The 27,963-nt window shown below is 40.6% G+C and overlaps 1 protein-coding gene across 3 annotated transcripts; it reads right to left on the reverse strand.

Annotated features, from left to right (window-relative positions):
- Window positions 1–574: 574 nt before the first annotated feature.
- Window positions 575–27,648, reverse strand: B3GALT5 (beta-1,3-galactosyltransferase 5). Of its 3 annotated transcripts, XM_030577529.1 has the most exons (3): window positions 15,936–16,596; window positions 4,059–4,129; window positions 575–3,016 (listed from the first exon to the last, which is right to left on the reverse strand). In XM_030577529.1, exons 2-3 carry the CDS (start codon window positions 4,071–4,073, stop codon window positions 2,057–2,059), a joined length of 975 nt encoding a protein of 324 aa, XP_030433389.1. In that variant the 5' UTR covers window positions 4,074–4,129; window positions 15,936–16,596; the 3' UTR covers window positions 575–2,056. The 3 variants fall into 3 exon arrangements, with proteins under 3 accessions (XP_030433389.1, XP_030433407.1, XP_030433399.1); XM_030577547.1 differs by lacking the exons at window positions 4,059–4,129; window positions 15,936–16,596 and adding an exon at window positions 27,234–27,648; XM_030577539.1 differs by lacking the exon at window positions 4,059–4,129.
- Between the last annotated feature and the right edge of the window lie 315 nt (window positions 27,649–27,963).

Here is a 27,963-nt window from a genome sequence, read left to right on the forward strand (position 1 = left end):
ATTGATAAGTCATAGAAGTCATCTAGAAAAATAGTTTACCTTCACATTGCCATGACGCTTTCTGCAAACAGTGTCATTTTTTACCCAAATGTTTTGTACCACAAAGAAGCATATTGCGGTGGTAGCTACAATGGCAGTATCATATACTGTCTACTCTGGAAATAAAATTATCCTGTTCGTGGCCATGAGAATTATATGCTTGCATTGGAAAAGAAACTTACCTCCTATTAGAGCAGTGGTTCTTAACCAGGGGTCCGTGACCCTCGGCTGCCACAAGCAGGTTTCAGGGGTCCATCAAGCAGGACCAGTGTTAGACTCACTGGCCTTGGCTTTTATATGTAGAGAACCACTCATTGTGGCATAGGTGGGCCATGGAGTTTTTATAGCACATTGGGGGAGGAGAGGTTCAGAAAGAAAAGGTTTGAGAACTCCTGTATTAGAGGACCTCTGCCCCAAGGTATTTTAGAGAAGGAAAGACATGACTCTTTGTTTTTAAAAAAAAATAACCCTTTTAGAAAAATGAATTTCAAAGCATTAGTTGCACTCGCAAGTAGAAGACAACTGGACACACAAAAGCTGTAATAATCTTTTATTAAAATAGTACCAGACATTACATTTTGTTAATTTGAAATTTATATGTTCTATGCAGATAATGTAAAAACTGTTCTACTTTTCTTATCAGCCTTAAAAAAGTTGCATGTGCAAATTCAAGGGGAGAATAGGCTCATATTTAAAACAATCACATTTTGTTACATGAAATATACTATATACAAATAGCCCTTTTGTTCATTCAGCATTTACATATATGGCCTGAGTATAATTACTCAATTGTATAAAGTATAACAATTGAGGCTGGGGTTTTTAAAAGAGACTAATGGAGTCAGTGCCCAAACTCCATTAACATGATGACGGCACCTCATTCCCTTCAGCCCCTTTGACAATCCCAGCATAAAGGGAAATGTGATGTTTGAGTTTAGAATTTTGCAGTATTTACTAATTCCTCTGAATTCAAAAATACACCTTGTACTGAAGGGGGAATATGGAATGTTGAAATACATTATTTACCAACTCCAATATTCTGTCAGCACTGTTGATTTTTTCTTTCTCTTGGTCTCTCGATTAAGCCCTGTATGCATGATTTTAAATGTAAAATGTATAATAGAAAACTAATGCTGTGATCTTAAAGGCTCAGAAGTTAACCTATGGCACTTAAGACCCTGCTCCTGCAACAGGCTCTGAATAGGTAGATCTGTACACCTGTGCAAAGCCCCATCAACTTCAGCAGTGTAAAAGATTTTATGCAGGTGCACGTCTCTACTCACACAGAGCTCATTACAGGAGTGTGGCCTAACCGTGTTATAATGTGTCAGGGAATGGACTTTGGACTGTAAACTTTTAATGTTAGAGAAACAGAGAAAATGATAGAGAGAAGCAAATGATATGTAAGTATTCCCAGCCTTCTGTTGACATTACTGTAAGTGTTCGTACTGAGACAAAGCAGTTTTGTTGGCTTGTGCTCAGAAAGAAAATCCAGTCTTTGCAAATAAATAACAGCAAATTTGCAGATGGGCAAGAGATTAAAATATTTATCAGTGTCTCTTTGACTGTACAAGTCCCCAGCCTAACTTCAGTGGCCAAGTTTTGCCTGACTAAAGGCTAGGGTTACCCTCTTTGACATGCAAAAAACCCAGCACCACTCCCACCCCAGAAGACAATTCTGCAAATCCTGCCCCCAATAGCCACTTATAGTATCTAGAGAGATGAGATATATAGAAAAGATTGATAACATCATTTTCTTACTTAAGCTGCGGAAGTGGGAACACTGCAGCATCTTTAGCTGGACACAGAAACTTTTAACGTTAGATATCCCAGTGTAATGTGGTGATAATAATGCAAATCTTTAGACCCATGTAAAAAAAAGGCAGATTAAATTATTTTTCTGAAAACTGGCAAATGCATAAAAAAATGGCCAGGCCAGTCAAATACTGGCTAGGTGGTAACCCTACTAAAGGCTGGTCCTGTAGCTATTTTTTGTCACTTCGTTAGCTCAGCTATTTCAAACATCTGGGCATTTTTCATCCATTGACCTCTCCAGTGCATTCCAGTAGATCAGCAGCTCATAAGGTTGCACATAATGGCATGTCACAATTTTCTTGAAGAGACAAAGAGAGAACTCAACCCTGTCTGAGAAGAATGTCTGTTCTGAATGAAGTTCCTCCAGATTGATTTTTAGTTTAGCAAGACACAGTCCTATGAAAACATCCTCCAGTTTAATAAAAGGGACACTTTCTGAAATATTATAAATCTGACTAGCAACATCAGTGGAGAAAACATAACCAGTCCCCGAACAAAATGGAGGATACGTGCTTCCTGGATATTCATCTTTACTCACATACCATTTACTATTTATCTTTCTTATAGGGAGCTCATTCATCTTTAAAAAGCCTGTGAAGAATCCAGTGCTTCTGTTTTTTCTTAAAAGAAGTTCAGTCAGGTAAAAGATATTGACAAACATATCTGAGTCAGTTTTCATCACAAACCTGGATTGATGACAAAATTTGTGAACCCATTCAATTCCCATCATTGTCTTTAAAGTCAAATTGTAATATGTGTCTATAAAATCCTTCTGGATAATGTCTCTGTATTTCTGACTTTCAGCAATAATACCAGTTTGATCATTTTGGTTCATGGTGGTTCCCAGAAGAAAATACGTCACGATGCGGTTGCCAGCAACTAGTCTGTGTTTCCCCCATGTTTGACGGATAGCCATCCTAGCTTTATTCTGGCCATGTGATGATGTCACAAGGAGCACCAGAAACGTAGGAGTCTTACTGCAGTCTATATCTGGCAACTGCAAAAAGTTTCTGCTTTCTGTTATAAAAGTCAGTGATGTGGCCTCAACCTTCTTTTGACAGAATATACCGATTGCAATCAAATTTGACTTGAATAAATACAAACAGCCAGGGGCCAATACTACAATTAAAAACAAAATCATTTTGAATCTCTTCAAAGCCATCTGAAAGAAACAAAAACAAATGGTACATTAGAAAATAATCTTGCTCCTTTGTATACCAAGCTCTGTGCTATTGCTTGGGAATTTAAGGGTGTTCTCCCTTCTGTGAGACTCAGCAGAGTTTAGCCTGTCCCCCAACAAGATCAACACAGGAAGACCCACTCATGTCAAGGGCATCCATGCAGATAAACCAGACCCATCACAAGCTCTTTGCCTCCAACATGACATAGGAATATGACTATCAGAACTACATTGCCAGGAACTCTTCCACCAGCTAGTTCTCCAAGAATGCATCCCTAAAGAGAGAACTCTACAACATCGATTGTGGGAAGCAAGCGGGAATTTACCACAACCCTGATGGGACAGGATAGTAGTCTAGTCATAGCTTTTATACCTTATTTCTCCATTCATTTTTTTGGCAGGTGACCATGCCCCAAGTTCGCAAGCATGGGCCACTTAGAAGGCTAAACTAGACCACTAACCTCTCCTTCTCTCCACCCTGCCATTTATAATGGGAGCTGCATATCGATTCAGAAGTCGCTCCTTTGCTTTCCTCCCTTCCTGAGGTCTCTAGGGAACAGAGTTGAGGTCTTGGTGGCCATTTTTCAAAAGGAATAGCAGATAAATTGAATTGTGTTTTTCTCTTTTGTACAGTTCTGTGTTGGTTCAAATTATTAAAACACAAAAAAGGAGGACTTTGCATTTTACTCCTCTTTCTGGAGGAAAGACGTAATAAAAAAAAGTTAAACAGAATAATTCATGCTTGTAACAGAAGAATATTCTTTGGTGATCTCCTAATCACTCTTATCCACTCAGTACAAAACTTAATAGATAGAACAAGCCAGGAGAGCCACAAAGTCTTAGTGATGACAAAATAAAACACTTCTACATTCATAGTTTAACTTTGAGAGACAATTATAATTGAATTATTTGCATAGGTATAATGTGTGTGTCACAAAATAAAATTTTAGAACAGCTGTGAGTTTTAGAATGAAGGGAAAAGAGGGCAGAGAGAAGAGTATATAGAGTTATTTCTTCTTATGACCTTAGATAGTGCCATTCTCCAGCAGTTATTTTCAGCTCTGGATCCCTGCAGAGCCACCAAGAGATTCTTTCCTAGGATGTGGGGAAGAGGAAAAAAAATGGTATTACAGAGACAGCTCTTTCTCTTTTTCCCTATGTACTCTTGATAGGGAAATTAGCTTGATCTTCTAAAATTAAGTGTTGGGCTTCTGTCCATGCAAGGAATTAAAGACATACATGGTGGCATACATCAAAGGCAAATTTACATACTTCAGAGCCGTGGGTTCCTTGGGAGCTTAATCCTCTGACTAGGATTGTTCTGTGTAGAATGTCCAAAACCACTTCAATGTCCTTCTTTTACTCCAATTCAGGTTCTTGGAATACCATGAAAATATCTGGTCACTAACATAAGTGTCCGTAAAGTTCTGAATACCTGTTCTTGGAACCAAATCCAACTCACTTTACTCAAATGAATGGTCCCATTAATTTCAAGGAAACTTCTCACATGCATAAGGCAAGCAAGATTTGGCTATTACTTTATTATAGTTCATCTCCAGTCTGAGGCCTGCAGTGAACTATACATTGTTGACCTCAACTCCATTGTTATTAGATACAAATCCACTTTTCAGACATATCTATAAAAATATGCAACATGCCTTCTTCCCTTCATTTGCCTGTTAATTGTCTTTAGATTGTAAGCGCTTCTGTTCAGGAATATGTGTTTTTAATATGTTTGTAAGGCTCCTAGCACACTTTTGAGTGTTATACAAATATTTGTAAAGTGTTAATAGTAATGTAAGCAGAGTCAGGATAACCTCTACACTGACATCTGGTGGAAAGAATTTCAGAGAGTGTATTTGCATAGGTACGCCCACCCTATCCCAGACTCCCAAGCTGTGGGATTGCTGGGTGACAAATTGCTCACCCTCAGTTGGGTGGTACTGGCTAGACATGGGACATGGGTTCCAAAACCCAGAGAATTGAGAGAGAGGTTGGGGACAGGTGTCTGTGTCTGGTGGTGCAGTCTCCTTGTGGAGCTAGAAGCACCAGTTGCACCCCCTCCTCTCTCCACTGTGGAATGTCAGAGTTGATTTTTTATTTCCTTAAGAATCCAGATACAGGTTACTGAGCTGAAATCACTTTGGGCTAATAGTGCACTAGCACTGGGGCTCACCTACTATGAGCTGGAATCACTAAGAGCTGAAAATCACTAAAAAGCTAAAATCACTGAGCTGAGAGCACTGAGTACAGTGCTAACTAGTGGGGAACCCAAAGCTATACTGTGGAACAGAGCTGTTGGTGGAGTAGAGCAGTTTGTGGGGATGGCTGGAGTGGATCACGGGACAGCTGGTGGCAGCGGAGCGGCTGGCAGAGCGGGGTGGCTGTGAGATGGGTGGAGCGGCCCGCAGAGCTGAGCAGTTTGCAGGGACAACTGGAGCAGAGCAGCTGGCGGAGCAGAGCAGTTTCTGAGAATGGCTGGAGGAGCAGAGTGGAGCGGCTGGTAAAGCGCAGCAGTTCGTGGAGAAGGCGGGAGCAGAACCCACGGAGAGGCAGGGCAGTTGGCCCCGGACCACGTAAGGTGCCCCTTTCTACCCAGGCTGGGGGGGGGAGACCTCTGCAGATAGACTCTCGAACTTTGGGGCTGCACTGACCCAGGACAGAGACTTTTGGGACTGTGGGTGATTTGGGGGTTGCTGGACTCAAGAGCCCAGGAAAGAGGACACAGCTCAATTTCCTGGGGTGGGTCTTGGCTCACGGTTTGGTCTATGAACTCTAGTAGAGGTGTTTTTCCCAATTTAGTGTTTGTTGTTTATCTCATGTATTAAATCTTTTCTGCTACACCAAGACTCTGTGCTTGCGAGACGGGAAGCATTGCCTCTTTGAGGCGCCTAGGGGTGTGTGTAAGATTTTCCCAGGTCACTGGGTGGGGGCTCGAGCTGGTTTGGAATTGGGTTATTGAAACAGAACCCCTGGATACTGAACCCGGCCCTTGTTGCTGCCAACTCAGAGGGGCAGAAGGGTTACAGTAATAATAAAATACACAAAACCACCTCTCTCATTCCCTTGAGAGGCATGGGAGTAAGCAAATGAGCAACTTATTACTTGCTGAAAAGAAGAATAATCTGAATTTGTCAATGGAGCCACAGGAAATACTAGCACAATACAAGAAAAAAATCTTTATTCACAGTAAGAGAACATGCAGGAGACTCAAAATTCTAGCAGTTCAGGTCTCGAAAACTTTGCAAACACAAGCTCTTGATATATCCAAATTACTGAAGAGGCAAAGACCAAAAATGATTTGCTACTGAGACAATTTAAAACATGTTCAGAAACTCATATATACATTGTTCTATAAGGCAAAACACACAGGACCTGATTCTTATCAAATTTTAGCTTAATCCATTGCCATAGACGTTAAAGGAGTTCAATCAGGGTAAAACCAGCATAACGTCATTGGAGTTACTCTTCCTATGCTCCAGGGTAACTGAGCGCATATCAGACCAATATAACGGTAAAACATATTATTTGGTGCTTCATCCAACACTTTCATAATTGTAACTTTTCTTCGGAACTAGTAATCACAATGTTTATATAAAGGCACAAGTAGAGCTGACTATATAATTAAGGCTGAATTTCAATTGCCATTGTAACCCTTCTTTTTCAATTGCTTTCCATTCACTTTCTCAAACTTTCTGCTTTTAGGCTGAAATGTTCCATGACCAGTCTAAGCTGAAAGGTGAATTTACTGATTCACATCAGCTATTTGAATAATTTTGCAGCGAAGTAATTTTTCCCATATGCTCCAGTTAGAAATTTTACACTCTTAACTGAAGCGAAAAACATGGAATGCAGTTTGTTTTGTAGATCTCAGTTTTGACTGCTTCATAAATTCTTAGACTCATGTTCTGATCTCAGATAATTCATGAATAGAAAAAAAAGCTAAATTTGTCAAATTATTCACTAATGGCCAGAATCTGACATCCTTACTCACTCTCATTAGTAGCTTCCTCTGTGAGCACTGGTTAATTTCAGTGCAACCACTCAGGGAGTAAGGTATTACACAACATGAGTGAGGGCCAGAATCTGGCCTTATGAAAATTTCACTCTGTTCAATTTCTGGTTATAATGCATCACTCTTAGGGTCATATTGTGAATTCCTTACCCATGCTAATAAGAATGCCTAGCCCTTAACACACTACATTTGTAGATCTTCAAGCTCTTTACAGAGGAGATCTGTATCAGGAACCCTGTTTTACAGATGGAGAAACTGAGGCACAGAGGGATTAAGTGACTGGTCTGAGGTCAGCCAGAAGTCCAGCGGTAGAGCTGAGACATGAACCTACGCCTCTTGAATCCCTAGTCCCTTGCGTTACACTGTTGACAGAAACAGGCCCATTGAAACCCTGTCTCTGTTGAGTAACTGCTCACTAATGTGAATAATGAGATCACAGTCTGGCCCTTAGTGAAAGAATGGTTCTGAATGTAAGCATGGTAACCACTAGGTCCATTTAATCTTTATCAAGTTTTTTTGGCCTTTAAGTTCCCATTCCTGCAAATGATCACATGCAGCCTGAGTTAAAAGGTTTCTGCTTTGGCACAGCAGGCTACCTATATGCTTTTAGTAACAGGATTGGAATCTCATTTAAAAAGGTGCATTTACTGGAGCAAAGCATTGTCTGTTTTTAATTGTTTTAGGTCCAATTAATGCTTACCATTTTTACTTGCCTAATCATACAATTCAAATTCCAGCATGCTAATTTTAAGAAGTTGAATGTTATTTATTCTTTTGAGGGAAAAAATTGTGTGCATGCACCCAGAGGTGTGTGCATGTGATTCTTAGAAACCAAACAAAAAAAAATGAATTGAATGAATTTTCACTCGAATAATATTTTGGTTTTGCAATGTTCTTTCATTCATATAGCTGCAGTTCCTCTCCCCTCCCTAAATTTTCTTACCCAGACAAATTCAGTAAGCTTATTTAGTTTTGCTGGAAGCATTTGCTGCTCACCGACCCAGAGCCCTTGGACTCTTACCTGTTTTTATTTTATTCCCTTGGTAATACCAGAAGCAAGGCAAGAATGATTTGTGATAATTATTTCAGTTTGGGGTATAAGATGGTTTTTCTCTATGCTTCTCATCATTGTAGTAGCAAACATTAATAGATTTATCCTCACAACAATCCTTTAAGTATCGTTAGCCCGATTATACAGACAGGGAACTGAGGCTCAGAGAGAGATTAAGGTCGTTATCCTGAAAGTTGCTCCCTGCAAATGGATCCAGGCACCTCTCTGGAGTCAGTCTAACTCAGTGGGACTCCATGAAGGTGCAGGGGTCTGCCCACACAGATGCAGTTGCAGGTGTGGGGCCTGCATATCTAAAGCTGTGGGCACATAATATTTTCAGGCACTTTATAAAATTGTGGTTTACCCAAATTAACACACAAAAACTGTTGGAGAGCCAGAAGGAGAATCCCCCTTTGCTGAGTTTGCATCCAATGCCTTAACCACAAGACCATCCTTCCTGCTTACAAATGAACAGAGGGAATCTGCTGCTTACCCAGACCACGAGAAATGTAATAACACACAAGTCTAACATGTTAGGACCCAAACGCAACAGCCTCGTGTAGTTCTACGAGGGGGCTGTGACACCATAGCACACCCACATATAACACCCTAGGCATTGTTTCCTGTTAAATATTGTTTTACAATGTTCTATTTATATGTTTAAAGGAACTGACCCTCCAAAAAAGGTTTTCTGTTAAACCAGAGGGAAAATTGAAGACTGTCATCTGACTTGGAAGCTCTTCCTTTAGGCCCTATTCATTATTACATTTATTTATACTGTACCAGAGGTGTAAGGTTGCCTGGCATACAGGATCAGGGAAACTATTCCAGCCATAGGGAAAGGAGTTACAGTCTGGAGTCCTTGTGAGAAAAGGAGACTAAAAATGTCAATTAAAAAAAATATTCTGCTCAGTTATTCTGATGCAAATCTGGAGTAATGTCACTGAAGTCAGTTGAGTTACTTTAGATTGGCACCAATGTTACTGAGATCAGAACATGGCCTAATGAGCCAGCTACATCATCTTTGCGTGCTTTGGGGAACTTATTTCCCCCTCTCTGGAGTAAAAGATAAAAAACTAACAAGAGACTCAAAAGTCTTATGATACAAAAAGTAGAAGTCTGTTGTTAAACATAAACAGAAGGGCAGGTCCTCATTTGATGTAGATCAGTGTTGCTCTGTTGAAGTCCATAGAGCTACCCCAGTTTACACTAGCTGAGGATCTGAATTTAAATAGGGTTACTATTTACTACAGGAAGTGTCTGTCTACTTTTGTTTTTTTTTAAATGGCAAATCTCAAAAAATTTTCATTAGGGCCAAGAGCTACCAGTTCTCCTCTATCCGCTATATATTGACTGGAGCCAAAATGTCAATACGTGGTTCATAACTGTGTGTTTATTTAGGCATAGAATTTCTGCAGAATTCTTCATTGTGAATTCTGCAGAATTCCCCCAGGCATAACATGAATTAGATGCTTGTGTGGATAACAAATAATCCAGAAATACATCAGAGAAGATATTTTAACAATCAAGAGTTTGGAAGGGCCTCATAGTATAAACCAGGGGTAGGCAATCTATGGCACGGGTGCCGAAGGCGGCAGGCGAGCTGATTTTCAGTGGCACTCACACTGCCTGGGTCCTAGCCACTGGTCGGGGGAGGGGGCTCTGCATTTTATTAAATTTTAAATAAAGCTTTAAACATCTTAAAAACCTTATTTACTTTACATACAACAATAGTTTAGTTATATATTATAGACTTATAGAAAGAGGCCTTCTAAGAACGTTAAAATGTATTACTGGCACATGAAACCTTAAATTAGAGTGAATGAATGAAGACTCGGCACAGCACTTCTGAAAGGTTGCCGACCCCTGGTATAAACCAACTTCTAACTAGTAGGAGCTAGGAAAAATCTTTCCCTATTGACAAATGATTCCATAACAACGTATTGTCAGGTTCTTGCAATTTCCTCTGAAGCATCTGGTCCTGGAGACAGGATACTGTACTAGACAGATCCTCATCTAATCTGGCATGGCAATTTCTGTATTCCTACTGCCTAACCCAAAACCCACTGAAGTCAATAGGTGTTTTTCCATTTACTTCAATTGGCTTTGGATAAGGTCCCTAGTGTATTCTTCATATTCACACTTGAAATTGTCGTGTCTTTCAAAATTCTAGAGCACTTCATTATAACAGCTGAAAATAACTATATTAAACAGACATATGTAATATAGCAGAGTTTAGGACATACTGTTGAGTAGGTATTCAAGAACCTGGGTTCTGCAAAGACTCCCATACTAATGTCACATTCCCAAGAACTTGGTGGTTTTTATAGCTTAAAGATGACAGTACTGCACTGTCTCTTATGGTAATAGCTGCATTAAATTCTTTATGACATGTAATATTACGCTTAAAACAGCACTCATCCCTTTTGAGGTTTGTGCTTACTGTCTTTTAGTGAGTAGGATGTTAGCAATATCCCTGTTCTCATTAGCCTATCGTCTGAGATTGCATCACTATGTGCCATAAACTTAACACATTTCACATTGTATATAGTGGAACAGCTCTCTCTCTTTTTAACTGACCTGTGTGCAGACAGTCAACTGCATTGGATTTCCATAACTAAGTATATGGCAGATAGGATCCGCATTTAGTGTATTGTTGTAATGTTCTGGAGTGTTTCCAATTCAAAACAAGCTTCCGAGTTGTTTCTTTACTTGCCATACCCCAGAGGACTAAAGTTAACGTGATTAGCTTTATACAAAGACTAATTAATTTGCTGTTAAACTTGCAGGGTCCAAGCACATAGGTAAACATAGGCATAGGCCCCAACTCCATGGGCGCTCTGGGGCTGGAGTAACCATGAAAAAAAATATTAAGTGCTCAGCACCCACCAGCAGCCCCGTGGACCAGTACCTTCCCCCTGCCCCCAGCATCTCTCACTTGCCAGTGGCCCTACTGATCAGTTCCTCTCCCTCCTTCCCACACCACGGATCAGTTGTGCAGCAGCGTGCAGGAGGCACTGGGGGGATGAAGAAGAGCAGGGGAAGGAAGAGGCAGGGCAGGGAGGGGAAGAGGCAGGGTGGGGGTGGAGACTTGGGGGGAGGGGTGGAGTGGGGGCGGGACCTGGGGCAGAGCGAGTAGCCCTCGGGAACAGAGGAAGTCAGCACCTATGAACATAGGTATGACCAGGGAATAGAGTATATACAGAAAGACACAATAAGGACTTGAGTCAAGTTAGTAAAATTCTCTTTTTCTAGCTACATAGGGTTAAATTAAACACTTACATAAGTAGTCCCTTTGAAGTCAATGGAACTACTCGTGTGTAAAGTTACACACAGGTAACTCTTTGAAGGATCAGGCCCTGACAGTAGCAAACAATGACATTTTATGCTTTTTGTGAGTTATTTTTTGTCTGCACCTAGTTAGATACAAAAATCATTTTAGTGAGTCAGAAGAGCTGGGTTCTATTCTTGGCTTTGCCACTGGCTGTTCTGTGACACTGGGTAATTCACATAACCATCCTGTGTATTAATTTCACTATCTGTAAAATGCTTTGAGATTTTTTGATGAAAAGTACTATCTATGGGCCAAAGTTTATTTTTAATATTGAGAAATGAAATGGCTAAAAAGTCCACATAGGAAAAATATTTATTCCATTTCCTTCTCATTTTTTAAAGATTAAGAAAACAAAACAAACTACTTATTTAGGGCCAGATTCTGCTACTTTTATTCATACTGAATAGCACCTTCTGCTATCAGCAGTCTCATTGCAATCACTGGGACTGCTTGCAGAGTGAAGTACTGCTACCATCATGAGCATGGATCACAGGATCTGGCCTTCAATTAAATTCTATAGGGTCCGGTAATTAGGCACTTTATTACAGAAACTGGCATGCAACAAGTACAAAACCAACACAGTTAAATCTAAATCTAAACAGTATCAATTCATCTTGCTTTCAAATCCTGAAGGCCCCTGACAGAATGACAAAGGGACAGAACCCCAGGAATAGGGACCAGTGTAAGACTGTTATGGGGGGAGGAGAAGGGAGGACTTTATTTCTGAGTAAGAACAAACCAAAAGCCTTGTTTCTTCTGGTGTTTACTTTGTTTCGTGTTGCACAGATTGGCTATCATACTGCAAGTACTTTTCCCAGTTGCAGTTTTGTTTTTCAAACAAAGGATAAAACTGTGTCATAAATTTTTATATCGCTTTAAATATATAAAAACCCACTATTTAAAACAAAGTTGCAATTACATAACAATGGCTGTGCTCTCCCTCTACAAGGCTGATCCATGTAAGTTGGATCTTACAGTAATGTTATAAAGCAGGTTTTAGAATGGCCACATGACCCAACAGAATTTCTCTGGTCCAGCTTCCTGGCCAAAGGAAGATTGCCTCCATTAATAAATTTTCTTTTTCTTTTCACGTGTTTACATTTTGGAAGATATCCCATGAGTAGTAATTATTGCTACATCACTGAGAAAATAGATGTTTACACATAGGAAGAAATAAGATCAAAATGTACTTAATAATTTTTTTTTAAAATATTGACACTTGGGGGAAAATCATAGAGTCACAGAACTGGCAGGGACCTCCAGAGGTCATCTAGTCCAGTCCCCTGCACATAAGGTATGACTAAGTATTATCTAGACCATCCCTGACCAGTGTTTGTCCAACCTGCTCTTAAAAATCCCCAATGATGGAGATTCCACAACCTCCCTAGGCAATTTATTCCAGTGCTTAACCACTCTGACAGTTACGAAGCTTTTCCTAATGTCCAACCTAAACCTCCCATGCTGCAATTTTAGCCCATTGCTTCTTGTCCTATCCTCAGAGGTTAAGATGAATTTTTCTTCCTCCTCCTTGTAACAACTGTTTATGTACTTGAAAACTGTTATCATGCCCCCTCTCGGTCTTCTCTTCTCCAGACTAAACAAACCCAATTTTTTCAATCTTCCCTTATAGGTCATGTTTTCTAGACCTTTAACAATTTTTGTTGCTCTTCTCTGGGCTTTCTCCAATTTGTCCACATCTTTCCTGAAATGTGGCTCCCAGAACTGGACACAATACTCCAGCTGAGGCCTAATCAGTGTGGAGTAGAGCAGAAGAATTACTTCTTGTGTCTTGCTTACAACATTCCTGCTAATACATCCCAGAATGATGTTTGCTTTTTTTGCAACAGCGTTACATTGTTGACTCATATTTAGCTTGTGATCCACTATGACCCCCAGATCCCTTTCCGCAGTACTCCTTCCTAGGCAGTCATTTCCCATTTTGTATGTGTGTAACTGACTGTTCCTTCCAAAGCGGAGTACTTTGCTTTTGTCCTTAGTGAATTTCATCCTATCCCATACTTCAGACCATTTCTCCAGTTTGTCCAGATCATTTTGAATTTTAATCCTATCCTTCAAAGCCCTGGCAACCCCTCCCAGCCAACTTGGTATTGTCCACAAACTTTGTAAGTGTGCTCTATACTAATAATACTACCATGTAATATTTAAGTCATAAAAAAAAAAGTCACAGTTCAGAAATATTTTCTCTTGAAAGTTACACACAATCAAGATGTATATTTATTTAAAAAAATGGAAATAACGTTGTCCTTTCAGAAACTAAATTTATCCTGTTCAGGAAGGATGAATCAGAGATAGCATGATTATCTAAACCAGTAGTTCTCAGCCTTTCCAGACTATTATACCCCTTTCAAGATGTGGATTTGTCTTGTGTACCCCAAGTTCCACCTCACTTAAAGGCTACCTGTTTACAAAATCAGACATAAAAATACAAAAGTGCCACAGCACACTACTACTGAAAAATTGGTTACTTGCTCATTTTTACCATATGATTATAAAATAAATTTCAACCCCCCAAATTGAGAAATGCTGATATAGTATATACAGCGGTATAAACAAGTCATTGTCTGTATGTAATTTTAGTTTGTACTGACTTCAGTAGGCTTTTTCTGTAGCCTATTGTAAAACTAGGCAAATATCTAGATAAGCTGATATACCCCCTGGAAGACCTCTGCATACCCCTAATGGTACACGTATCCCTGGCTGAGAGCCACTGATCTAAACCAATCAAATTAAAATCAACCCCATCATTACTATTTTTCTTGCTATGTTAATTTAAAAAAGTTACGGCATCTTCATACTAAAATATACATGTATCTGTTCTCAACAATAACACAAAGTTTAACAGACTTAAAAGTGGCAATTCTTGAACAAAAGAAGTTCAAAAACAGATTTCAACGAGAAACTGCAGAACTGGAATTAATCTGCAAACTTGACACCATCAAATTAGGCCTGAATAAAGACTGGGAGTGGCTGGGATACACAGAACTGATAGAGCTGCAAATATTTGAACAAAAGAGAACATATTAGCGATATACATGTTACAGATATTGCTATCAGATTTCTGAAACTATCAGTAAGATTTAAGAACAACCCAATGAGTTTTCAATCACGTACATTGTTTTTAAATCGAAACCTCTTCTGGAAGGTTTCTTTATCCATGTTAGCCACTTTCAACGCCCATGTAAGATACCTCAACCCAACACCCCTACCATTCTCTGCCCTTTCACTCCATGCCAATTCTTGGCTAGTTTGTTTTTCAGTATTTTGAGGGGTGTTGGTTTCTAGTGTATAATTTTTTTAACTGTGTCTTTTAACTATTGTATAGATGTGTGAGAAGGGGAGTTTGGTGCTTTTTAAAGTTGTCCAGTTTATCCATAGAACTAGCATGGCACAGGCAGTGGCAATGCAGGCTTCCTTCACACCTCTATTCATGTGCCAAACCTCAACCTGGAGGGAACACTTCCAACTATTCATTATGGCTAAGTGGTGCCAGGCAAACATTAACAAATACACTCACAGGGCATGAATCTGAAAGATCATCCTTGTGGTGCTCACTAATGTAAATAGCCCCATCAACTTCGAGGGGACTGCTTATGTGCATGAGGCCCTGTGATTGTTTTCTTAATTGTTTGCCTAGAAGCAGGGGGGAGGGGAAATACCTTAACATTTGAAAGCATAACCTCCAGGTGAGGTTTCAGGCAAACTGAGGAAGAAGTGAGGGAACCTACATTGCCATTGCCTCTTCTGTGGGTAGGTAGGACAATTTCCAAGACCACTGTGGCATCTTTCAAGAGCAAGACATACGCACTTTTATCAGTTAGATTATTTATTTATCAACAGTTTAGGAATTCTCAATCAATATATGGTTATCACGCTGAATGTTAAATACTATGTATATCTTCTTGCTTAATTTTATACAGAATTATAAATACTTTTAAAACAGTGAATGTAACAATTTTTAAAAATACTTGAACAGCTGCAGATATTCTGCGCTGTGTCAGGACCACATGCTGCATGCTTTGTTCATTCTCGCAAACCCACTGATCTGTGGAGTATGACTTATGGGAGCAAAGCAGTGCTTGATTTGTAATGAAAGAGCTCCTGGGGCTCAGGCAATTAGATGCAGGGGCTCAAGCAGTTTTTTTACTTTCATAACTGACATGGCAATTCCAGAGGTGCCGGGGCCATGAACAGCCAAGACTAGAAGTGCCTCAGCTCAGCCCCAGCAAGCCCTGACACAAATAAAACACTGGACCAAGGCAAGCTGAATTTCGGTCCTGTCCTGCTCTCATTGAAGCAAGTTTTCACTGACTTAAGCAGGAGCAAGATCAGACCTGTGTCAATTTATTTCATTCCCTGACAGAAGAGTTCCATATGCTAGAGTTAGTTACCCTCCCTTCCAAAAGTTGTCTACTATTGCAGTTTCTTAGGGGACCAAATAATGTGGATGCATATGAAATAAAAAGAATCCAGATACCCTTACCTCATGTTCTGCACAGCACCCTCTGCTTTTATAGCCAGATTGTATGAAAGCTGCAGTGGGCTAAAATCTCTGTCACAAGAAGCAGATTAGGTCTTTTACGTCTTCACTGGTGAGTGATCCTGATGCAAATGATCCCAAACAAGATGAGAAATTATAATCTCCTTTAGAAGTGGGAGTGGGAGAAAATATAAATGCAGCAATGGAACCCTGATCTCTGTGTAGGGGAGTGTTTCTCTCCCTTCTGCTGCCTCATTCCCTCTCTCTGGTAGGTAACAGACTAACAATACCACTGCAATGTGATTGGCAGGAAAAGGAAAGCAAATGTTCTTATTTCATACTTGGAGGAGGGTGAAAAAATACTGGTACATACACCTTAAATCACAATCATGAAGATATATCCTAGCAGATCTAAGAAAATTGTGTTCTAACAGAATTAGCCCTTTGTTGAGGAGCACGGAGAAAGCCCTGGCTCTACTCTCATAATGGAACGTGACATTGCCTTGAGTCTCACAGCAGGAAAGAAATCATCCACTGCCAAAGAGGCAGTCTTGAAGCATTCCCCAAGTTACTGACAAATCACAACACAGTGAAAGGGGGTAATGGGGCACATACCAATGCTCCCATAAGATTATCACTGACATAACTTGGCCCACACCCTTTCCTAATCTCTGTTTCCCCTTCTTTTCCTCCTATACATTCCTTGCTTGATAATTGTTTTTATTTCTTTGGCAATTTATTATTTCCATTCTATTATTTCAGGCCCTGATTCAGGAAAGCAGTCCTACTCAGGAGAGCTCTGAAACACATGCTCAATTAAGCATGTGCGTAAGTTCTGTCCTGAACAGAAATGGATTTAAGCTTGTGCTGACATGCTGTCCTGAGTTGGGGCCCTACATGCTAGAGCTATGTACATAGATATGAATTTTTTCCCGTGATGGGCTTTTTTCTACTATTGTATATGGGGTATTTTATTCTGTTTTTAACTTTGCATATGCTTCTACCTTGTCAATGATGTATCCACAAATAATTACTGATTTAGTATTGTCTAGATTTCTGCAGAATATGTTTTAGGAAAGAAAATGTAGTTTAGGCAGCAATCCTCTCAAAGAGAGCCTTAAATCCTTGAAGTTATGCACATATTTAAGGGCTTTCCTGAATGAGGGCGCAGGCCTCATTCCTGTAAGGTACAGCACACAAGTGAATGAGTGGACCTGAGTGGAACTGTACTGGGGCTCTGTGTGGGTGCAGCAGTCCCCCTACATGCTACACATTGCAGGATCAAGGCCATGCCTGGGGTACTTGATTCATTCACACAAAAGAGTTCATTTCCTTTCTAACTCAATTCTCTGGGGATAAATTCTACATTCCTTCCACAGAATAAGGGTGAGAGTTGCAGTATCTGGCCTTCCTCTATATGTATTTCTTCCATAAATGTCTTCCCCTTACCACCACCACCACCACCACCACCCCGGTATCTGTTCCAAAAAAGTTCACACAAAATTCCCACCAATCCACAGTTTCTCCTACACAGGAGAAATTTGCTCAACTGCCCTTGAATCATTTCCTAGAGTGCCTTGCATACAAAATAAAAAGTTAAAGTGAGTTTCTAGGACCCAACCCCACACTTCTTTTTTTGGCAAAGTTAACCCTCAAAGTGCAGTTGACAGAACAAGGTTTAAGTGCTGATTCCCTAAAGAAAATCAAATGTTTTTGTTGACAGTCCCCACCACAGCAATTTGCAAGCCCAGCCTTTTGGTCGCTATAGCCCATGGCAATGGGGCCCACCATGTTCAGATGGTCATCTGGACCAATTCATTATTGTAAGTGGAGCATTTGGTGTTCTAGGGCTGATGTGAACTGCCTCCAGACTGCTCGCTGCCTGCCTGCAGCTTGTACAGTTCATGAGCTGCCTATGTGGCCCTTAGGCCCTGAAAAACTGCATGTATGTGGTTAACTTTAAGCATGTAATGGAACTCAATGAGGGCATTAAGTTCAATAGGACTACTCCCACACTCAGAATGAGGCATATGCATAAGTCTCAGCAGGGTCAAGGCCTTAGTCATAGTTAGTTTTGAAATATATTCAAAACTTATTGATTTAAACACAACCCTTTCATTAACTTAGGCAGCTGCAGGAGACCATGCAGGCAGAAGCCCAGCAGCAGAGTGGGGGCTATCCAGCTTATTGCACTGAGTGCAGCATGTATGATTACCTGCTCTGTGGGCAGGTGGCGTATGTGTGCATTCAGTACAAGGAGTTCCTGGCCCTCAGAGACCGCGTACAGGCTTTGGAGGCCAGGGTGGCGGAACTGGAGGCGCTAAGGGAGGCAGAGAGGTATGTAGATGAGGCTTTCCGGGACACTGTAGAATTGTCCCACGTCCAGTTAGACAGCCCCTGCGCTGTTGAGGAGGATGAAAGGCCCAGGGAAGCAGAGCAGTCAACGGGAGCAGAGGGAAATCTTCCCATAGTTGGGACCCTCCTTCCAGATGGTGCTGGGGTTGCCTCTCGCACTGAGGTTACCTCTCCGGGGGAAGGAACTCCAGTCACTAGGAAAAGTCAGGTGTTAATAATGGGAGATTTGATCATTAGAAACATAGATAGCTGGGTTTGTGATGACCAGGAAAACCATATGGTGACTTGCCTGCCTGGTGTGAAGATTGCAGATCTCTTGAGGCATCTAGACAGACTTATGTATAGTGCTGGGGAGGAGCTGGTGGTCGTGGTACATGTAGGTACCAATGACATAGGGAAGGGTAGGAGAGACGTCCCGGAGGCCAAATGTAGGCTGCTAGGGAAGAAACTGAAATTCAGGACCTCTATGGTGGCATTCTCAGAAATTCTCCCAGTTCTACGCATAGGACCAAGTAGGCAGGCAGAGCTTCAGAGTCTCTATGCATGGATGAGATGATGGTATGGGGGGGGGTAGATTCATTAGGAACTGGGGAAACTTTTCGGATAGGGGGAGCATATACAGGAGAGATGCGCTCCACCTAAACTAAAGTGGAACCAGACTGCTGGCACTAAACATTAAAAAGGTTGCAGAGCAGTTTTTAAACTAGGAGATGTGGGAAAGCCAACTACTGCAGAGGAGCATGTGGATTGGACAGAGACATCTCTTAGAGGAGAGTCTATTGATAGAGATTCTCTAAGTTTTAGTCAGGAGGAGAGGATGGAAGAGGATAATGTAAGGGCTAGATCAGATGAGAAACATTCACATAAAAAAGAATCGGACACATCAGAAGAGGGCAGACAAACAGTGACAATTTTTTAAAGTGCTTGTACATAAATGCTAAAAGTCTAAATAATCAGATGGGTGAACTAGAGTGCCTCATGATAAAGGAGGATGTTGATATAATAGGCATCACAGAAACCTCGTGGACTGAGGACAATCAAAGGGACACAATCATTCAGGGGTACAAAATACATCTGAAGGACAGAACAGGTCGTGTGGAAGGGGGAGTGGCACTATATGTGAAAGAAAATGTAGAATCAAATGAAGTAAAAATCTTAAGTGAATCCACATGTTCCATCGAATCTCTGTGGATATTAATTTCATGCTCTAATAAGAATATAACATGAGGGATCTATTATCAACCACCTGCCCAGGACAGTGATAGTGACGATGAAATACTAAGGGACATTAGAGAGGCTTTCAAAATTAAGAACTCAGTAACAGTGGGGGATTGCAATTATCGCCTATTGACTGGGAACATGTCACCTCAGGATGAAATGCAGAGACAAAATTTCTCGATACTTTAAATGACTGCTTCTTGGAACAGCTGGTACGGGAACTCACAACGGGAGGGGCAACTCTTGATTTAGTCCTGAGTGGCGCACAGGAGCTGGTCCAAGAGGTAACTACAACAGGACCGCTTGGAAATAGTGGCCATAAGATAATAACATTTAACATCGCTGTGGTGGGAAGAACATCTCCACAGTCCAACACTGTGGCATTTAATTTAAGAAAGGGGAACTATGAAAAAATGCAGAGGTTAGTTAAATAGAAATTAAAAGGTACAGTGACTAAAGTGAAATCCCTGCAAGCTGCATGGACACTTTTCAAAGACACCATAAGAGAGGCCCAACTTAAATGTATACCCCAAATTAAAAAACACAGTAAAAGAACTAAAAAAGAGCCACCGTGGCTTAACAACCATGTAAAAGAAGCAGTGAGAGATAAAAAGGCATCTTTTAAAAAGTGGAAGTCAAATCCTAGCTAAGTAAATAGAAAGGAGCATAAATACTGCCAAATTAAGTGTATAAATGTAATAAGAAAAGCCAAAGAGGAGTTTGAAGAACGGCTAGCCAAAAACTCAAAAGGTAATAACAAAATATATTTAAGTACATCAGAAGCAGGAAGCCTGCTAAACAACCAGTGGGGCTCCTGAACAATCGAGATACAAAAGGAGCATTTAAAGATGACAAAGTCATTGTGGAGAAACTAAATGGATTATTTGCTTCAGTCTTCACGGCTGAGGATGTTAGGGAGATTTCCAAACCTGAGCCAGTTTTTGTAGGTGACAAATCTGAGGAATTGTCACAGATTGAAGTGTCACTTGAGGAGATTTTGGAATTAATTGATAAACCTAACAGTAACAAGTCACTGGGACCAGATGGCATTCACCCAAGAGTTCTGAAAGAACTCAAATTTGAAGTTGCGGAACTATTAACTATGGTTTGTAACCTGTCGTTTAAATTGGCTTCTGAACCCAATGGCTGAAAGATAATTAATGTAACGCCAATATTTTAAAAGGGCTCTAGAGGTGATCCTGGCAATTACAGACAGGTAAGTCTAATGTCAGTACCAGGCAAATTAGTTGAAACAATAGTAAAGAATAAAATTGTTAGACACATAGAAGAACATAAATTGTTGGGCAAAAGTCAACATGGTTTCTGTAAAGGGAAATCGTGTCTTACTAATCTATTAGAGTTCTTTGAAGGGGTCAACAAACATGTGGAAAAGGGGGATCCAGTGGATATAGTATACTTAGATTTCCAGAAAGCCTTTTACAAGGTCCCTCACCAAAGGCTCTTACGTAAACTAAGTTGTCATGGGATAACAGGGAAGGTCCTTTCATGGATTGAGAACTGGTTAAAACACAGGGAACAAAGAGCAGGAATAAATGGTAAATTCTCAGAATGGAGAGGGGTAACTAGTGGTGTTCCCCAAGGGTCAGCCCTAGGACCAATCCTATTCAACTTATTCATAAATGATCTGGAGAAAGGGGTAAAAAGTGAAGTGGCAAAGTTTACAGATGATACTAAACTGCTCAAGATAGTTAAGACCAAAGCAGACTATGAATAACTTCAAAAAGATCTCACAAAACTAAGTGATTGGGCAACAAAATGGCAAATGAAATTTAATGTAGATAAATGTAAAATAATGCACATTGGAAAAAAATAACCCCAACTATACATACAATATGATGAGGGCTAATTTAGCTATGACAAATCAGGAAAAAGACCTTGGAGTCATGGTGGATAGTTCTCTGAAGATGTCTACGCAGTGTGCAGGTGCGGTCAAAAAAGCAAACAGGATGTTAGGAATCATTAAAAAGGGGATAAAGAATAAGACGGAGAGTATCTTATTGCTCTTCTATAAATCCATGGTACGCCTACATCTTGAATACTGCGTACAGATGTGGTCTCCTCATCTCAAACAAGATATGCTGGCATTCGAAAAGGTTCAGAGAAAGGCAACTAGAATGATTAGGGGTTTGGAGAGGGTCCCATATGAGAAGAAATTAAAGAGGCTAGGACTTTTCAGCTTGGAAAAGAGGAGAGTAGGGGGATATGACAGAGGTATATAAAATCATGAGTGATGTGGAGAAAGTAAATAAGGAAAAGTTATTTACTTTTTCCCATAATACAAGAACTAGGGGCCACCAAATGAAATTAATGGGAAGCAGCTTTAAAACAAATAAAAGGAAGTTCTTCTTCACACAGCACACAGTCAACTTGTGGAACTCCTTGCCTGAGGAGGTTGTGAAGCCTAGGACTACACAGCGTTTAAAAGAGAACTGGATAAATTCATGGAGGTTAAGTCCGTTAATGGCTACTAGCCAGGATGGGTAAGGAATGGTGTCCCTAGCCTCTGTTTGTCAGAGAGTGGAGATGGATGGCAGGAGAGAGATCACTTGATCATTATCTGTTAGGTTCACTTTCTCTGGAGCACCTGGTATTGGCCACTGTTGGCAGACAGGATACTGGGCTGGATGGACCTTTGGTCTGATCCAGTACGGCCATTCTTATGTTCTTATAAAAGGCCTGTCTCTGTCAAGTGTTAAGATCTCCTGTGAAGCAATGAGTGCCCTCAACTCCCATTGAAGGGATGAATGAACTCCTCTAGAATGTACAGCGACTCTACGATATTCTACAGAGAGTTTCACATGAAAGCACTCGCACCTTTTAGATTTTATTCGGTAATCCCTTTAAATCAGCATTCAAATTTTGATAATGCAGGTCATTATTTTTCCCAGGATTAAATACTGTTAGACTTTGCAGTATCTTATCCACTGATAATAGGAAAACCGTACTGCTAAAGCTGCACCATCTGGTAGCCTCTAATAATGAGGCAAGTATAAATAAGTGCTTATGGTGACAGTGTCCCCTGAAAGATCCAATTCTGAGAACTGTATCACCCATCTAGTTGCGTATGTCACAGTTCAAGGGACGCTACAGCTGTATTCCCCCTCCACGGTCCACCAATAGCACCATCTTTAGGCTTCTGGCTCTCAGCCATCACTCCCTCCTGACCGGGGATTTGAAGTCTGCATAGCTCCTTGCTATACACTGTGATAGCATCAGCAAGCCAGTCTGCCTGAACAGGCCAGCACCTGTGTTTTGCTTTATAACCAGCGTATTTCCCAGAGCTATAAGTTACCACACAGCTACTTCTAAGCAACCACATTTAGTCTTCAGGTAAAAGCATTACAAAGAAAACATATAAAAACAATAAAAGTTCCTAAATGCATGCTAAAAAGCTCACTAAAGATCACGCCCCCCCCCCAACTCCAGTCTAGGGCACTGGTAGGTTTTAATCCTTCAAAACCCACAGCTTGGTTTTTCCTGTGGTTACAAGTTCATATCCATCTGAGGGCTAGTCTGCACTGGCAACACTAAAGCTCTGCCACAGCAGTGCTTTAATGTGGTTGCGGCTCAGCACTGGGAGAGCTAACCACCTCAATGAGGGGCATAGCTGGGGCATTGTTTACACTGGCGCTTTACAGCATTGCAACTTGCTTTTTCACACCCCTGAGTGAGAAAGTGGCAGCACTGTTAATTGTCAGTGTAGACAAACCCTGAGATCCAAGAATAGAACAGAAGTCATTTCTTTATACCGCTGGGGCCTTTGATCTTGGCCTTCTGTAACAGGTAATTGGCAGACAATGACCCTCTCCTCAAGACACAGCTTCAAAAGGCTGGGTTTTTGCATAACTGGAGTTGGGGAATTTGCATTAACTTCTCCCAAGGGATTCCGCAGGAAATCCACTTAATGCTCATTGTCCCCAAAGTCCATACTTCTCTGGCACATTTTCAGTACAGGCTTTTTAACTCCCAGGTCTTACATCTGTCACCATAGAGAGGTTACATATGATCCTAGCCCAAAATAATACATAAGCTTAATGCAATAAGGTCTTTCAAGTGTATTGCTGGAAATTGCCAAACCTGTCACAGCAGGACATAGGCTCATGTGGAAGCCAGAGATGAGTATTTGCCAGAAGTTGGCCGTGGGCAGTAGGGGATGGATCACTTGATGATTTCCTGTTCTGTTCATTCCCTCTGGGCACCTGGCACTGGCCACTGTTGGAAGACAGGATACTGGGCTAGATGGACCTTTGCTCTGACCCAGTATGGCTTTTCTTATTTATAGGTGCTAAGTTTACAAAAAGTATCATCATCATTAAGAGAGAGATGAACAGAGAGAGAGAGAGAGAGGAAACCACAAAATAGCACTTCTGGTGTGAATAATAGTATGCAATTTGTAATTGCCTGCCCTTCCTTAATTGAATGGAACTCTCTCTGCAACTTGGGAAAATTCTACCTATAGAATGTTCACAGACAAATTAAGGTTCATTGACCAGGCAGGTGTAGTAATATACAGTAGTTATAAGCCACAAAGTATACATTAGCATTGTTACAGGCCTCAGGTAGGTTGGGAGACTCAAGGCTGAAGCCAGAGTGCCTTCAGCCACTCAAGAGAGCAACCAATAGCACACTAATGCATGTCCCAGTATGTGTTTCTAAATTTATGAGAGATGGCCTTATCTCACCAGTATAAATTAAAATAGCACCTTAATGCTAATTAAGTCACACAGACATAACTGAAATCAAAATCAGGCATAGACAGCTTAGAGAATTAATCAGATTCATAAATAGGTTGCGAATCTTTTTTCCTGCCAAAAAAGTTTAACAAAAATGAAATCTTTTTCATTTAAAAAATAAAAATAAAATTCAATTCAATTAAAATAAAAAATTGGTTTAGCTGAAAAAGCTAAAACCCCAAAAGTTATATGTTCTGTTTTAGGTGACAACTGATAAAGATACATATATTTTATATAGCTATTTTTGGGAAGCTTTAACAGGTTTCCAATCCATTGCCAAGTAAACATCAGAACTAAAACATTGAACATTACAACACTGAGGGCTTGTCTACATCACAAAGTTGCAGCGCTGGTGAGAGGGTTACAGCGCTGCAACTTAGGAGGTGTACACATCTGCAGGGCATCACCAGCGCTGCAACTCCCTGTTTGCAGCGCTGGCCGTACTCCCGTTTTGTCTCGGGTGTAGAGGATCCAGCGCTGGTGATCCAGCACTGGTAATCAAGTGTAGACACTTACCAGCATTTTTCTTGACTTCCGTGGAACAAGCAGGTATCCCAGCATACCTGAGGATACCTCTCTGGTAATCAAGCAGGTCTCCTTCCCCACGGTTTGCTCCGGTGTTCTCCGAATCCCCCCCCAAGCAGGTCTCCTTCCCCGCGGTGTGCTCTCGCGTTCCCCGAACCCCCGTTCAAGCAGGTCTCCTTCCCCGCGGTTTGCAGGGGGGTTCGGGGAACGCGAGAGCAAACCGCGGGGAAGGAGACCTGCTTGCACGGAGGGGGTTCGGGGAACATGAGAGCACACCGCGGGGAAGGAGACCTGCTTGCACGGAGGGGGTTCGGGGAACGCGAGAGCAAACCGCGGGGAAGGAGATCTGCTTGCGGGGGGGTTCGGGGAACACTGGAGCAAACCGGGGAAGGAGACCTGCAGTGTGGCCACATCTAACACCACTTGCAGCGCTGGTTGCTGTAAGTGTGGCCACTCTGCAGCGCTGGCCCTATACAGCTGTACTAATACAGCTGTAACAACCAGCGCTGCAAAATTGTAGATGTAGGCATACCCTGAGTTGGTCTTTTTGTTTAGAGAAACATTATGCAGTAATATAATTCTGAAATCTCTCTATTTAGCAGGGTGTTACTGTATTACAGAGTAAGCCTCTGTAACCACTCAGGACATGTTGTTTCTGGTGACTTCATTAAACTGAGAGAAGCTAATAACTTTATTCATATTTATCAAACTATATTTATCAAATGATTTAGGTATGCCATTTTCACAGGTGACTGTACTTTGCATATTGAATAAATGGTAAGCAAATATCTAAGTATCTCTTTGTCCCTTGTCTATTTTTGGGTGTCCATAATTGATATGTTACTTTTCTTATAACAGCCACCCCCCTTTTAAAAAAAATTATCTAATATTGGGCTATTACTAGCAAAGAGAATACCTGTTCATTACTTTGAGTGTGACCATTTACAGTAGGGGTATAGCTACACAACAAAGAAAAATCCATGTCTTGCCCATGCCAGCCAATTTAGGCTTGCGGGGCTCCAGCTGTGAGGCTGTTTCATTTCTGTGTAGACTTCCAGGCTCAGGCTGGAGCCCAGATTTAGGACTCTGCAGAGTCTAACCCAAGTCTGGAAGTCTACACAGCAGTGAAACAGCTCCTCAGCTCCCAAGTCAGCTAGCACTGTCCAGCTGTGGGTTTTTCTTTGCGGTGTAGACATACCCTAGGAAACCCCAGGAGGATTAACAAAGGATCAATTGACAATAGCTAGGTAACAGTGTGCAGCATTTGGTTATGAGTCACATCCCAATACTCTTTAACAATTGGTCCTGTCTACCATATATGCATTAAATCATTTTCTTTTATCATACCAATGAGTCCTCTTTTCCAGATCAAAGCCAATTCCTCTGGGGTAATTCATGTATTCAAATCCTTTTCCCACCATGTTATATATGGACATTTCTTTTTTAGGAAAGTTGTCTGCAAAGATTAAGATATTAGTTATAATTTTTTGTTTCCTAGTTGACCAGAAGCCATCATTTCTATTAAATTAGTTTCTGTATAAAAATTTTCTAGGAGGCTAAGTAATATAATGCCTAAGATACTGGTACCATGAGAGAGTGGGTCAGCTGATTATTATTATTATTATTATTTTATTTCTGGTTGTTCATTTAATGAAAACTCGGGTTTTGGACAAAAAAATGGACATTTAATGAAAAAAATATTGTATAAAAAAGGCAGTTTCTGTCCAAACAAACATTTTGACTGACAATTTTTGACCAGCTCTATTTATAAGTTATTGACAACTTTTTACCAGCCTTAAGTTAACTTTAATTTATACTGTTTTCAGTGGTCAGCTATGGAGAGTGGAGTTCTTAAGGGAAGCCCTTGGGATTCTGTGCCTCTCCATATAGAGGAAGCAGCCTCTTTGCTCCCCCAAACTGCAGTTGTGACAGGCCTTTGTACAGGTCAAGCAAATGCGGGAAGGCTCCCTATGCATTCCCACCCTTCCTCCCACACCACACTGGAGCTCTGAGGTAGATAAGTGTGTTGCTGTTAGCACAATAGAACAAAATACTGTATTAAAAAGAATCCCTCCCCCTTGTAATTCTCTTGGTTTTGAGCATGTAAGCACCTGCTTTTAGCTTTCAAATGGAGCTCAGTAAATGGAGTTCCAGTTTAGAAAAATAAGGCAATTTAATTTTTGTTTTGGAAACATATTTCTCAACTAAGAAATGTTAAGAAAATACTTCATAACATATGCACAACAAATTATTGTTGCTTCATTTATATAGCAGCCGCCTCAGAGCCAATTCAGCAAAGTAAGTAGACAAACATTTTGATTCATAACTACATCTAACAGGAACCTTCAGATATAGTCAGATATTAAAATAAACTCTTTTGTTATATGAACTACTTTTTGCTAATGTAAATCCCCAGAGTTTGAGAGTAATTAAGTATGTCAAGACTCACATTTTCCCCTCAGGTCTTCAGGCTCAAGGTGTGCCCACGCTAATATTGCAATCAGCTTCCTTTCTGTGCCCACTTGAATATAGAAAAGCCTTTCGTGCACTGATTAAAATCCCAGGACTGAGGCCTCTTGGACTGTGAGAACCACTTCAAGTATGTCAATGCAGTAACCATGGTAACCAAGCTACTCATGCATACTTGGTGTATATGAAGTCATGGCATAATGGTACAGGAAAATTTAAAATAAAATGGTTACAATCAAAATTATATTGCAATTTAACACTGTACTGTTAGAGAATTAAAGGTAATACTAATAGTATGTGTTTACTTATATCTTGTTAGATGTTTATCATGTAAACAGATGGTTCCTGTCTATCACTGTATTCTGTTAATTCAGAGATTAAAAGGAAATATTAACATTTAGATAAACCTTGGGTCCAATAATGTCATTGTCTATATTTCTCTGAAGTTTGTAGCAAACTGTCTATGAACTGAGTAATGGATAATTACCTTATGCAGAGGAATGCAGATACTTACTTACGTGTACATGGGAAATAGTTAATTCTACTTCAAAGACACTACTCTTCACCCAAGGAACATCCACTATGAAGAAGCTAGCATAGCCTGCAAAAAATCTCTCTAAAAACTCTTGGGACCTGATCCTTTCATCTCAAATCTGCTTAAGCTTCATCAGGGGAAGTGTAAGCCAAAAGACTGAGGTATCCAGTTTCAT

The sequence above is a fragment of the Gopherus evgoodei genome, chromosome 1 (genome assembly GCF_007399415.2).
Source record: "Gopherus evgoodei ecotype Sinaloan lineage chromosome 1, rGopEvg1_v1.p, whole genome shotgun sequence".
Lineage (NCBI taxonomy): Eukaryota > Metazoa > Chordata > Testudines > Testudinidae > Gopherus > Gopherus evgoodei.